Source organism: Eschrichtius robustus, chromosome 17, assembly GCF_028021215.1.
Source record: "Eschrichtius robustus isolate mEscRob2 chromosome 17, mEscRob2.pri, whole genome shotgun sequence".
In the NCBI taxonomy this organism is placed as follows: Eukaryota; Metazoa; Chordata; class Mammalia; order Artiodactyla; family Eschrichtiidae; genus Eschrichtius; species Eschrichtius robustus.
In genome coordinates, this window is record NC_090840.1 from 44657669 (window position 1) to 44672429 (window position 14761).

Here is a 14761-nt window from a genome sequence, read left to right on the forward strand (position 1 = left end):
ATTTATTTTATTATAAGACATATAGGTAAAAACTTGAATATTCTGAAAAAGATAGAAAATGGTAATAAAATGGGCATTTTTCTTATTAAGAAACATGTTCATAAATATGCTTTATCAAATGTTAAAATGGTTGTTATTTTGCAAAATAATAATAAATAGAGCAGAGCTGTGGCATAAAAGGGTCAACCCAAAATGCTGGCAGTATTTATGTTTTGTGTTTTATAAAACTTCAGACCTTCGATTATATTTAAAAATTTGGTATTTTGCACTCCAGTTTCTCAATAATTTAGATTTTAAAAATATTTTTTTATGATGGCCCTATGATTTTAAAAATAATGCAACATAAAACGTGGTTTGACTAAATAGAATTTGATTAAAATAATTTTCCTTTAAATAAAAAATTAGAAGACAACAGTAGTAAAGGTATAATTTTTGAACCCATTAGTGGTACATGTAGCAGTTCCCAATTCTATAGACTTCTGGATCTCTGACTGTGGGCACTGAACAAAAATTGTTTACTAAGCTTTAGTTTCCAGCAAGTCCATCATGTCTTCTCACAGCTTCATGGAGCAATAACAGTGATGATCGTGATGAACCCAGTTCTGCAATCCTAGCTCCACAAATATAAGGTACAGAGAAAGAAGTTCTCCCTCCTTTGAAAAATTCCTTTGATGGCTTTCCTATATTTGTTTATGACCCACTGATTGGCCTCAAATTCACATAACAGAACACCAGGCAAAATTTGAATAATGAAAAATTCTTGTCTAGGCATCATTTTGCAGGCTTCAATTCTCTACTAGCCAAAGGAGAGAGGAAACACATGTGAATACCAACCATGTCCCCTAATGAGTCTTGGGTGTTCAAGTAGCAAAGGTCAGGCTTTTCCTGTAAATAAATACTGAGTCTTCACAAAGCTCTTTCATTTCTCATGCATTTTGTTGCCCATCAGCCTAGCACGTTAGTTCCCAGCTACCAATAGGGGAAGCCACATCTAACAATACTTAAGAATCCAATCTAATATAGATTATGGGTCCCAATGGCCTTCAGTGATGTCCAGTGGGGGACATTGGCTGACTCCAGGTGCCTAGAGCACAGAGAGGTCATGGCAGGATTTGGACTTGAGCTTGAAGGCCATGTTCTTGTTGTTTTTGGCCACGATCTTGCCCCAGAAGCGCCTGGCTTTCCTGGGGATGCTCTCCCTCCTCTTCTGGTAGGCCAGCCGCCGCTCATTCTTTTCCTTGCTGTCCCGCCGGAGGCGGACCTGCCTCACGATGCCTTCAAACAGCTCCTTGACGTTGTGCTGGACAGCTGCGGAGGTCTCGATGAACTTGCAGTCGAACACCACGGCACACGCTCTCCCTTCTGGTGGGGAAAGGAGGGGAGAAGAAAATCAGGGGGGCTGCAGAATATGACCCTACACACACAGAAAGCCAAGCTGGATGAGTGCTAATTTTAAATGGTCCTCGAGGGAACTCTAAGTCAGTCATATATGCGACGGATACAGGAGGCCACTGGGATACCTGTCCTCCCAGGGCTTAAATAGAAGGAAAGACTCTCACACGAAGATTCCTGGAAACAGGAGAGATGGGCTTTAGATCTGGCCCACCAAATTCACTGTGTGAAAGTCCAATTTCATCAAATATCGTAATATTAATTAGTCAAAGCCTTAGCCTTAAATTATTCCCATAAGGAACTGGGTTGAATACTTTATAAACATTTTTTTAATGTTTACAACAGTCTTTAAGAATACATTATCCCTTTCAGATAGGTGATGAGACTGGAGGGGAGAGAGGTGGTCCTTTAAAAACTTGAGGCAGTTCACATAGCCTGTAAGTGGCAGGTGTGAATCCAGGCCTGCTTCACTCTCAAGTTCATGTTCTTTACTCTTTCTCCTGAGTCAGTTTCCTGAATTGAAAATAAGAATCTGACTATTTGACTTTCCTCTCTGAAAAAAAATTTTTTAAGCTTTGATGAGATATTCTGAAAAAAATTGGAGAATTTCGCACAGTGCAATACAATTACGGCAAACTATCCAAACAAGCTTTTCTGAAAGTCTCATTCTCGAATGTTCTACTGTGTTCAATGACCAGGTGTCCAAGTTTTGGTTTGGAAAAAAATGACTACTGTAGACAGTCATTTCCTAAGAGTAAGACATTCCCAAGCTGGTTGGGTCTGTTAAGTATTCAACAGGGTTCTTTTCTCCTGGGTGGAGCCTGGCAATGCAGTATTTTATTTTCCTACCATTGTACTAAATCTGTATTAGGCCAATAAAATTTTAAGGGCCCCCAAAGGCATTTGGGCGCCAACTCAACAAATAGGAATTATCGCTGAACCAAGTACGACAAAGGATACGTGACACCATCAGACTGATGCCTTAACTGAAACTTAGGAAGCAAAGGGTAAGGGCTGGGAGGGTGTTTCTAGGGTCTACAGGAACTAGAGGCAACCAGAGTAGAATTCTTAATCTCAGTGAGACTCTCACAGTGCCCCTAAATCAAAGTTCCCATCCTTCTTGCTTGAAGATGCTACTTTCCCTTCCCAGGACTCTTGAGATCTCCCTGGAGAATAGAAAGGATGAGGAGAAAAGGCTGGGGACTGCCAGTAAACCCCTGAGCATGACCTCTTCCCTAAAGGAATTCCAGGGAAGGCCTTGGGGATAGGGAGACTGGAATCCTGCAGGTAGAACAGATGATCTGCTGGGAACATGGGCACCTTAGAGAATATGCATAAAACTCCATGTGGCATTTTAATAAGTCCCTGGTTCCAGCTTCATGAAAGAGGAAGGAAAGAACAACTGTTGGAAGGAAAATGCAGGTGACCCAGAGACAGTTTCCATGGTATTGGCACCACTCCTCTCACCTGATACAGACACTTCCCGGCACCGCACCAGGTCACTTTTATTGCCAACCAGAATTATAGGAATGTCCTCTGTCTGCCGGGCCCTGCGGAGCTGGATTCGAAGCTCAGATGCCTTCTCAAAGCTGGCTCGGTCCGTGATGGAGTAGACAATCAGGTAGGCATCTCCGACTTGCATGCAGTGGTCCTGGAGCCACTCATTCTCCCCCTGATGAAATGAGATCTCCCATGAGCTCAGATTTGCCTGGTAAATGAGGTGTTAGTTTGAAAGAGACAATGTGTTTATCTTAAAGTACCCTTGCTGATATGAGAAGGGAAGAAAACTTATTCCAACTCTCCAAAAGGCATCAGTCTTCCATGCCTACAAGATGTCTGTGGCTGTAAAGACTCCTAGCTCAGACAGCACTGATGCCAAAAAGTTTTACTTTATGATTCCTCCTACAGCTTGAGCTGATAAATTATACAAAGAGTCTGCCAAACAATATTTCCAATTTTATTTAAGCTACCAAAAATGAGTCTTTCCTGGCTTCCATAAAACTCTTTTGCCCCTAAGTGATAAAATTAAGAATCCTTTTGTTAGCATAGGAGGGTTCTTAATAAACAGAAGGTCTAGCAAATAGGCTCAGAAACCCCAAACCTTTAAAAAGCAAATGTTGAAAACTAGTAGTGAGAGTGTCAGCTTCATATAATATGGTTTTATGTAGTTTAAAATTATCATCCATACTTACTGGCACTTTCCCTAAAACAAATACACTTCTTTGTATTCTTGAATAGAACTAAGGGCAAATCACTGCAACTTGCTTGTTATTCAAAGCTCATTTATGAACGACTTGTTCCTTAGAACAGTTTCATTCTTCAGAAGTAAATGCTTTTAATCAAGAAAATGAGTCCACCTCATCTGGAACATCAAAAAGGGCAGTGTCACCCTTGCCCTAAACAGCCTGTTGGAAGGCAGGCCCTGAAGGAATTTCCAGAGAGCTACAGGCTCTGCATACCTTATTTTCCCACATGTCCAGGAGTATAATTGTTGCACTTTCCCCATCAACAATCAGTGTTCGCTCATATGTATCTTCTGGAAAAGAAAGAACAGTGATCCTGGAGGCAGGCAAATAGGCAACACTTTTCTGTAAAGGGGTGTAGAAAATTATGCCAGAAAATAAACTTACTAAATACGCAATTAATTATGTAAATATACAGAGTAAACTGTGTAAATATTCACACAGGCAAATTATTTTTTTAATCACTTTCAACATTCTACGTATATTCCTCCAGTATTCTGCTTAGTAATAAGCAGAACACCTATATCTTCTGAACATGTATCACTAAATGCTTGAAATGAAAGGCATTTGTTTTCATCATTCCTATACCTTTTATATAGTAAAACCATTTAGGAGAATAAACTCACTTTACTGCTTTTGACTCAGAATCCATGGACGGTGCCATGAGAAACACTAACTGCCCAGCAGAACTGTAAACCCAGCTCATAAGCCTTCCATGGAAACCCACTGCACCTTCCAGTGGGGTGATTACTGAACATTCACTGGCCATTTCAGGAGCTTTCAGCTCAGAGACATTTCTCCTCTTTTGAGATGTGCAAGAAAAAAATCTTGAAACTATCCCTGCTTTGGTGAAGTTTTCTTCATTAAAAAAAAAGACAGTTCCCTAGGAATAAACAGGCTTGTTTTTCCATCTTAAGAAGAACAGAAGTGCAGTCTCCAGCTCTACTTAGTAATGGAAACTTTCCTCCCTGCACTTGAGCCCAGACTGAGGGCAAGCGAAGGGTGAATGCAGTACAAAGGGCCAGAGCAGCTCCAGCCCAGAAAAATCAGTGGGAGAGGGCAGAGGGGGGATTAACTGAGTTAGCTGGGATTTTTGCAAGAGAGATTCCCATCAATTCCACACAATTGAACCTATACCCACTCTATTTTCACAATGAGGTTTCCTGTTTTGAATTTTATCATTTGAGAATTATGATCTTCATAATGGTTTTTGGACATTTTTCTTGCTGTTCCTTTTGCCTGGAATCTGTTCTCTCAAATATCGAAAGGCTTGTTCCCTTATCTCTTTCTGAGGGATGTGCTCCCTGACCATCTATTTAAAATTCCATCGCCTCTCTGCTACCAATAATCCTTACTCCCGTCCTTGTTTCATTTTTCTTCATTGTGCTGATTGCCATCTAACACGAATCCATTTAACTTACTTATTTTATTATTTTCTGTCCCTCTCGCCTTCCAGAATGTTAAGGCAGAGACTTGCATCTATGCTGCTTACTGCTATTTCCCGCAGCACCCAGGACAGCGCCTGGTAGATTGCAGGTGCTCAGTAAATACTTATCAAATGAATGAATAAATGATAAATATAGCATTGTGGCTTGTGAGCACAAGCAAACCTGAATTCAAATATGGGTGCCATCTCTTATTAACTATTTGGCTCAGGACTGCTTACTTAAGTTCTCTGAGCCTCAGTTTCTTCATATGTGAAATGGGATTGATAACAGTATCCACACCTCAGGGCTGTGACAATTACATATATTAAGCCTGGGCACAAAGTAGAAATGCAATAAATGTTAGCTGTTATCATCATTTCTTCAGATGGAGGAAGTTGGCTCTTGCCATACTTGCCGTTCCCTACTATAGGTAAATCCTAGCTTAAGAGCCCTGCATTGTAGGAACCAGGACATTTCCTGTTTCATAATAGTGAGGGGTTTATAAAAAGCAATGCCCCTGGTTCAATGTTTCTTCCTCTAGGAATTAAAATCAGGAGAGGGAAAGAAAAGAAAATATGGACAAATGAGAATAAAATTAGCCAGGAATGGCTCTGTCTTTCTGTCAGTTTTCCCATCTCTTTAGGTGTCATTCTTCTAAATGATGTTAACAGTTTCCCACTGGGGGATTTTAAATCTATTATTCCCATCATGTTTGCCATCCACAATATGTATCATGAATGGGATCGCAGTGGAATGTCTAATTTGGCTTACTGGAGAGTAGGGCCTCATGACCTCAACAGGCAAATTTATACAACCAGGTGCAAAGCATCAAAGCTTGAGCAGCACAGATGGGAGTAGAGGGGCGGGGGAGCTGACTGCCCCTTACCACCTCAGAGTTTTTCTCTTTTCTCTGAAAGAGCTCCCTGCACTCAGAAAACTCAAAAAAGCACTTTCTCTGCCCTCAGCTCATCACTCACCACGCAACAGTAGGCACAAGAGATTCATGTGAATCCTTAGTAGTTCAGACAGAAACATACTGTAACCCAATAGCTAAGGGGAAAAGCAAACTCAAACTTTCTCTTGGTTTACGAGGTACCAGAAGAAGTCTAGAGAAAAAGTGGACTAAAGATTCAGCTGCAAAAGTAAGGCCAAACTGCTTTGCTGTTCTGGAAAGTTCCTGACAGGATCATTCTGACTGGACTTACCTCTGCCTGAAAGTCATTGTGCTGGAAACCCAAAAGCCTAAAGCAATACACCTCCGCCCTGCTTGGTGCATATGCCCTGCACCTGGGCTTATGTATCACCTCTGGCCACATGCCCCAAGGATTTCTCACTCAAAGCATCCTGCTTGAGAGCCTTCTGCAACCAGGAGAGGACCTGCTTGCAACCGAAGCTCTATTTTCTCTTCCTCCCTTAGTCCCCACCTTTCAGCCTTTTCAAGGGTTAACTGGGTGAGAAGAGGGGAAATAAAAGAATATAAAATTCTAGAAGAGTCCTTTGAAATTTGCCCTGGGCTAAGGTGTATGGAGAAAGGGTTAAGGCCTATTGGCTTATAAGGCTTTTCAGTAACCTGGTCTGGGGAGCCATCATTTTTCCGGTCCTCTCCATGAAAGCCAGGGGTGTGTACTCACACCCTGCATAGCAAGAGAGATCATCCTGAGGTGCGGGATGGAGTTTGTCGTCTGAGGCCGTTTTTCCTGGACTAGCGCACCTCGATTTGTCTGTCTGCATTTGACCCCCACTGTGCTTGGAGGATCATCCTGCTCAAGACTGGCTCAAGTGCTGTGCGTGAACCTGCCCAAGAGTCCTCTTACCCTCTGGAACCGGCTAAGGCAGCCCCTCGAAAGTTCTGAGGCTCCAGCATCCCTCTCCCCTCAAAACTCTCAACTGCTTTCAGCTTTCAGAGCACAGAGGATCCCAAGGAATCCTAAAGGAACTCCTGCTTAGGAATACTGGCCTCTCCTCTAATGGCTCACGTCTCCTCTGCACATATCACAGGGCACCAGCCAAGAGGGACCAAAGTGGATGAGGGCTTCAAGCAATGAAAGGTCCAGTTGTGGAAGACAAGCCCAAGGAAAGGAAACAACAGATTCAGAATCAGCTCTAACTAATGTGCACTCAGTACTTACTATGTGCCAGGCACTATGCTATCACCTGTTATCCTCTTAATACACTTTGAAGTAGTTATTGTTCCTATTTTACTAAGAAGGAAGCTTAAGGAGGGTAAGTTTCTTGTCTCCAGAGCACCTAGCTAAGTCAGTGTCAAAACTGGGGTCCAAACTCACATCATCAGGCTGCGAGTCCGGTGCTCTCTCCTGTACGCCCTGCGCACACGTGCAATGCCTTCCACCTACCTCAGGGCTTCCAGATCTTAGTGGTCCTTAGGGTCCAGCTGAGAGACCACCACTTCCATGAACCCTTTTCTGATTTTCACAGCCAGAAGTAATATTTATTTTCTCCTCTGAATTCCCACAGCGCTGCCCTTGTCTTTGTGTCTTTGAAAAAAGACACAAAGTGTCTTTGAAGACACTTATCGCATCCTATCGATTTATATCTGAACTCTACTGCATATACTGTAAGCATCTTTAAGGAAGAAGCCTCATGACTCTTTGTATGTCCTCATAGTGTCACATCAAGCTCCACGGTATAGGTTCAGTAAGTGTTTAGGGATGAATGGATGGATGGATGAATGAATGAACAGCATTAAGTGAGCACAGAGAGGCATAAGATTATTGCAATATAATCTTAACAACATCCATCTTTATTTGGAGAAATGATGATGAGAGTATTGTGTAGTTTTTTTCTTATGGTTAATGCTGAAAAAAGAACAATGCAGTGAAATGCCATGGAAAACCCTCTCCTTGGGAAACATAAAGCCAACTAGTGATTCCAACAGCCACCTATACGTAAGGGCTGTAACCCTAGACAGTATAAATTTAGTTACTCAAATAGGACACGTTAGGTAGGATGAGTCAGCTGAGAAGCTTCTTGTTGCCCAAGATTCCCTCTTTGAGGAGGTATGGAGAGGATTCTCTCTACCAACTGCCCCCTCTCCCTATTAAACAAAGAAGCTTCCCAGATACAGAAGCCTGCCTTCCCAAGTTTCAGGGATGGGTCAATCTTCTTAATACTCTATGCCTATGGGGATACCGCCCTCTGGATAGATACCACTGCACTCTAATGGACAAACATTTTTGAAAGTCTGCTATCCACCAACTGTTTCAATTCCTCCCTCCTAAAGAAACAAACCAAAACTCTTGGTTGGTCTCTTCTTTATATCAGTCTCCAAAGCACTTTTTGTTACTTCTTCAGGTATTCATATAATTTTATCCTGCTCTGAATTATAGCCACTGACACTTAGCTCCTTCCTAAGAGGGTATGTATGGTGTACCTCGTTCATCACTGGGTACCCCAGAGCCTAGCATGGAGCCAGGCACGTGGTCGGTACCCAGCCCGATGTGCTACAGTACGTAACAGCATTTGGATGCTAAATCCAGGGGCTGCTGAATACAGCGAAAGAACACAGGATTTAGGTTCAACCACAACTAGTTTTGAATCCTGTCCAGACCATGGACTAGCTTTTTCACCCTGGGAAAGTCACTTGACTTCATAAGCTTCCATTTCTTCACCTGTAAAATAGGGATATTAATACCAAATTGGTTCAATTTTCCTAAGTATTATCAAAATACTTGTGGGAAGTACTTAGCACAGTGCCTGGCACATAGCAAGTTCCCTATCAATGACAGAAGGAGAACACCACCAAACTAACATTATAAAATCCTGAGTTCTAATTCCAGCTGTCCCAGTGGGTGATTCTAGGAAAGTCCCTAAGACTCAGTTTACTCATATGAGTACAGGAATAATGTCAGGACCAAAATAAACAGTAGCAAATATAAGGCTCCCAATAAAGTGCGTGTCCCACTGCAAATGCACATTCTAGATAGTAGTTCCTCCTCCCTTTCTCCTATAGTGACACTCACCCACAGGCCTTTACATAAAAAGAGATACTGACCCTCTTTCTCCCTTGAAATGGGGTTTAGCTCTCATCCCTGAGATTTCAGGAGTGAGGAGAGAAATCAATGTTCCATCAATGAGTCATCATTTAAAGCCAGTTCGGAGCTGCCTCATGAAGCAGTGAACTTCCGGACAATGGAAGAATAAACGTTTAGTAGAAATCGGCTGACAGGAGTGAGGAAGGAGTAGGATTTCTATGCATGAAGTAGAGGGCAGAACCGAGTCATCACTAAGACATCTTCCTACTCCGGAAGTCTGTGATTCAGCTGTGAGTTGCAACTGAGCGTACAGACAGACCACGCCACTGGGACAAGCACTGGAAGGTTCTTCCTTCATTTCCACAGCTGCAAACAGGGACACACAGCGACCCTGGCTTTGTCTAAGACGGGAGCCACGGCTGAAAGATGCTGTATGAAAACCATCGACTATTAGGATCCTCATCTCACTTCCCAGAATGTAGTGCTGTGCTTTACACGTATTTGAGGACTACGTGAATTTCTGACATTGTGTCACCTCAAATGAGTTTTGGAAATCAAGGCTTAAATAATAAATACTTTAAATGAGATTGTACAGGGAAAGTTGTCCTGAAAACCTGTAAGACTCTGTACAAGTATATGTCTCATCATTGTTGTATTTCAATATTTTGTTTAAATGTGCTATTTAAAATACAGATTTTAAATGATTTTATACCCTCAAAAGCCTCTAATATTGCAATAAACAAACTAACGAACTCATCCTAACAGTTTTTCAAATCGGTTTGGTTTTAGGTACCACCATGGAAAAAGGCTGCGTCTACACTCAGTTCTTGAAAGGTCCAGGTCAGAAATGGCAAAAGCCAGAGGTGGGATCCTGACCCTCCGGCTCCGCCCTCTATAATCCGTCTCCCCAGTCCCTTTAGAGCTGGAATCTAAGAAATTGCCTTTCTGGCCCAGGTTCTATCTACGAGCATTTTCATGTTCTTGTCCCAGGAGCTTATGCCAGCGCTTCTGTGGGGACTCAGCTCCCGAGCCAGAGCCAAGAATGCATACTCGCAGTTCCCGACTCTGCAGGTAAATGACCCACCTACTTGCTCTTTCTGCTGGACCACTGCTGACCACAGGAGCCCGCGGGGCTGGTCCACCTACCTCCCAGCATTTCGCAGTCACTATCCATGCTGTCGTGCACGCCCGCAAAGATGCTGGCCAGCGTGGACTTGCCCACCCCCTGCTCCCCTATGAGGACCACCCGGTAGTAGGTGTTCCCCGACTCGGAGGAGATGACTGAGTCCGTGGAGTCGGAGGACCAGCTCCGGCGGCAGTGGTCCTCGGGGGTAGCAGAGTGACGGTTGCGCTGGCTGTACTGGTGGGGCTCTTTCTGGACCATCAGATGCCTGCCATCGGCTGGGACGCTCCAGCGCTGCTGCTGTGGCTGCATGCCCACAGTGCCCTGGCGCATGGTGACATTATTCAGAGTCATCGTTGGGTCCTAGAGAGCAAAGCAGCCCAGGTGTTAGCATTAGGAAGCACGAGTGAGAGCTCAGGGGGCTTAAACACAGGCATCAGTGATGTTTTATTAAATGCGGTGAGACCCAAGTAACCCTAACACAAGGAACACCAATGAAGCAGTCAACAGGCTTTCAACCGAACACACACACACACACACACACACACACACGCACACACACACACACACACACACACACACTGTTACCAGCTCCTCGGGCAGCTTGTCATTTGCAAAGAGGAAAAAATACCATTAATATCGCCCACTGCCCTGGGGCTTCCTCCATCTTCAAAGAAGCCTTGGGATTCCCCACTCAGAGCTGGCACAGAGGCAGCCAGAAGGAACCAACAGCCTCCAGAGATGGCTTGAAAAGCAACAAGTTAATGCAGCTGGGGACCAGCTGGCCAGGTTAGCTGCTCTTGTCTAAACATGGCTCTTAATTGCACCAGCATCCAGTGGGCCTCAGTGGGAAACACGTGACAATGACATCACTCCCCCTGGCTGGACTGGACAAGCGATTATTGGAACTTCCATGTTTAGTAAAGTTGCCCTGATGTTCCCCAACTGCCTGAATTAGCTATTATTTGAGGGGGGGGAAAGAATTTGTTTTAGGTTTATGCCTCAGCTCTGCCCTCCTGCCCACGGATATCACATTTAAAACATCCCAGCCCCATGCCTTGTCGTTCTGGCAGGGAAATTGACCCCCTCAGGTTCAGACCCGTCAAATTCGCAGAGAAAATGCTTCACTCTGATTAAACCATGTCCGCTTCAAGAGTTCTTTAATTCAACTCAGATTTCCACCTTTTTGAAGCAAATCAGGTCAAAGACTCTCCCCAAAGACATTCAACAACTTTGCTACAACTTTCCCTTTCTCAAGACTCCCCCCCCCTCCCTCCCGCCCCCCTTGCACGGAGGTCTGTACTCCCAGGCTCCTTGAGATAAAGTAGAAGCATTCTTATTTGAATCAGCAAGATCCACTCTGGAGAGCGAGAAATGCACAGACCCTCCCCTTCCCACGCTCACCCCCACGCTCCACACCCCAACCCGTCGATGACCCTAAGCACGACCCTGACCGCGATGATCAGCCGGGTTTTTTAATCTCACAAGCAGCGCCCCCGTTGGCCGACTTGAATTCAAACAACCAGAGCCTGACGGCTGCCCTCTGACCACAGCCTGTAGGAAGAGGTGGCCCTCTTCCTGAACTGAAGCAAGGAACCTGCTGATGACAGATGGCATCCTTTGCACCTTAAACTTTGCCCCCGACCTGGAAAAACACAGCGCGGAGAGCACGTTCCGAAGGCTCTTTTCTCAACTTAGAAAGTTCTGCGGGCTGGGAACGCCCACCCCTTCCCCAACCAGCCCCCCAACCCCTCTCCAAAGTCGGGAGGGCCCCCGCGGGCCTCCTGGCTTACTTGGGCGTCCGAGGGTCGGTGAGCGCTGTGCTGCTGGGGCCGCCGAGCGCAGGGTGCTCGCGCGTCGCCGCCGTCTGTGCCTCCGCCCGAGCCCGCCGCCCGCAGCCGCCGCGGCCCCGCGGTTTATACCGGCCCGGCCGACCCGCGCCGGGGCTTTTCCGTGACGTCAGCGCCCCCGCCGGGAGGGGCCGGCTCTGCAGCAAACCCGGACTTGCAGCCACTTCACTAAATCAGTTACTCGCCATCATGTGACCCCACTCTCCCCTTTTAAAAAATAACGACAGTTCAATCCCGGGCTCCTTTATTTGTTTTGTTTTATTTTATTTTATTTTTACCAGGTGGACACGGGAAGGTGAGAAAATACGCTAAGTGCCACATAATCGCTCTTCCCAGGAAAACACTTGCGAGCTGTCCCGATAAAGGATGGAGGAAGAGGCAGGTTTGAATTGGAAACCCAGTTTCGCCAGAAAACAGAACAGGGCTCAGCCGGGCGCGCGTGGAGATATAGCCCTTCGGATGGGGCTGCAGCCACCTTGAGCGGTCAGGGCTTGTGTTAGCCGCATCTTCTGCAGGGAAAACAGCCTCTTCCTGCTCCTTTTACTTTCTCCCTGGAGGAGGGATGGAGGGGAGCCCCACACTGCTCTGTTTCCCTTCTCTGACTGGGACCCAGAGAGAAGGGGCCAGAGGAAGTTGAGGAAAGGGGACAAGACCTTGAAAAGGTCTTGAAAAATAACCTAATTAAGGATCCAAGCAGACTGTGCTAAATGTTGCCGGCGCTCCCGCTCTGGACCGGGATGCTGAGGCTCCTCAATCAGGGAATTTAATCAGCGGCGCGTTCGGCAGCATCTCTGTGCCCGGCTCCCTGGCATGGCTGGGCCTGGTCTTGGAGCCAGTTCTCCAGCCATGGGAGGAGCCCTGAGCCAGAACTAGGGCCCATGTCCCCCGAATGAGTCCTGTGAGTAAAGGGCACAGGGTAGTAATACAACAGCCACTTCTACTACCATTTACTGAGTACCTCTGAGTCCCTATACTCAGTAGGGACTGTTAGGCCTCTGCAGTACCTCGAACTTTACTACAACTTGGCAAGGTGGATATACTGCCACTCCCACTCTATGGAGGAGAAAAATGACAAAACAGCCAGAGAGCTTGCTCAAGGTCACACAGCTCGGTTAAGTGGCAGCGTCAGGATTCAAAGCCTGGCTTGCCCGGCTCTTTGCACCAGGCGAAGGGATTCAGTGACTTCTTTCTGGGCACATGGGCATTTCTCAGACACTGTGTTTGGAGATGACACCGGCCTTTCTAATACATCCATCCATCCACTTTTCCAGCCAGCTTCTTCTCTAGGTTGGCTGGTGGCTCCGGAAAACAGCCAGAGGCACCAGCATCTATTCGAGTGGCTGGACTCTGCTGTGAATAGGGCCCATTCTCCGCTATCCTGCAGCACTTATCTGCTCTGGCGATTATCCAAGTGACCAGCTGCTGAGACATGCCAGGCCCCAAGCTGGCAAAGGTGAAATCCACAGAGGAATGAAAACTTAGAGATCTCTCAGTCCTACGTGCCCTGCCCACCCCCCAACCTCCTACTTATTTTATATGTGAGGAAGCTGATACCCGGAGGGGTGACTACCACTCAGTTAGTAATTAGCAGAGCTGGAACCAGAACCTGGGTGTCATAATTTCCTGGATGGTTTCCGTCATTTCCATCGAGTTTTCCTTCTGGGCTTAACCAGGAGGGGATGGCTACAGATGTGGGGAAAGGAGAAGAGTGGGGGGTCAGGGAGGGACAGAGAGAGAGAGAAGGTGGGAAGGACACCATCCAAAAGTCTTCCGCTGGCTCCATGCTAAAATACATGTAACACTTGAATCATTTGTACTTCAGAATTATCCATGCTTTTTCCATGCTGAGCCTCCGACTCTGTCAACTGGTCTCAACAGAAACATTACGTGCAGTAAAAACTAAGAATAAATCAGAGTATATAAGCATATCATCTACCTCTCAATTCTACTTTTGCCCATTGATAAGAACTTAATTCTTCCCATTAATAAGAACCTAATTCTATGTCTAGGCAATATCCACTCTGAGCTATTTTTCATTGGTATATGTGAGGCATGCGAAAGAAAAACAACTCTAAAGATGGGGGAGGGGGACTTTCAGTCCACCGTTGATTCGGTAAGTACAGCAATGTTGTGTTTGAATAATAGAATCTGCCTTCTTAAATTTTCTGTCCCACAAGAAGCCAGATGAGAAAACAACTACTTAGGAAAAGTTTCAACTGAATGGCAGTTAAGTTGGAGTGAATATTTAGACAAAAGTCACAGTTATACCTCGCAAAGCGCATTTGACAGCCAAGCGTTATCCGGCAGAGCCCCAGCTACCTCGTTCAAGATTCCAGCTCACTGAGACCATCTGAGGTTATAGAGATGGAGAAAAAAAGGTGGAATCAGGGAATTTGGGCACATAGCAAGTTCCGAAGAAGAAAAATTGGCAGAATATTGTAGTTTCTTGTTCTATGAATTATTCCATCTGTATTCCTTCTGCGGGCATTTGAAGGCTTCCTCAGGTTTTAGCTAACAGAGAAAAGAGTGGGGCTAGGACACAGAACTCCAAACAAAAAGAACTTATATTTACTGACCAATGCACATACCTTATCTCAGTTCATCCTCATCATCACTGCATCTACCCATGTTTCATGGATGAAGATGCTGAGGAATGAGGTCAAATAACTTGTTCAAGGTCACAGAGCCAATAGGTAGCAGAGCTGCACACTCTGCATCCACAGTATTAACCACT

General features: G+C 45.2%; 1 protein-coding gene across 1 annotated transcript; it reads right to left on the bottom strand.

Annotated features, from left to right (window-relative positions):
- Window positions 1-368: 368 nt before the first annotated feature.
- On the bottom strand, window positions 369-12086 carry GEM (GTP binding protein overexpressed in skeletal muscle). Its single transcript, XM_068525547.1, has 5 exons — window positions 11971-12086; window positions 10201-10540; window positions 3852-3928; window positions 2860-3064; window positions 369-1362 (listed from the first exon to the last, which is right to left on the bottom strand). The coding sequence occupies exons 2-5, from the start codon at window positions 10529-10531 to the stop codon at window positions 1085-1087; spliced, it is 891 nt and encodes a 296-aa protein (XP_068381648.1). The 5' UTR covers window positions 10532-10540; window positions 11971-12086; the 3' UTR covers window positions 369-1084.
- Between the last annotated feature and the right edge of the window lie 2675 nt (window positions 12087-14761).

Bases quoted from the DNA above. Each gene is read 5' to 3' on its own strand.
- GEM (XM_068525547.1), bottom strand. From the start codon at position 10,531: ATGACTCTGAATAATGTCACCATGCGCCAGGGCACTGTGGGCATGCAG. The intron at 3,929-10,200 runs GTAGGTGGACCA...TTTCTTTTCCAG, and splicing joins TGACTGCGAAATGCTGGGAG to AAGATACATATGAGCGAACA. The intron at 1,363-2,859 runs GTGAGAGGAGTG...TTTCCCCACCAG, and splicing joins CCGGGAAGTGTCTGTATCAG to AAGGGAGAGCGTGTGCCGTG.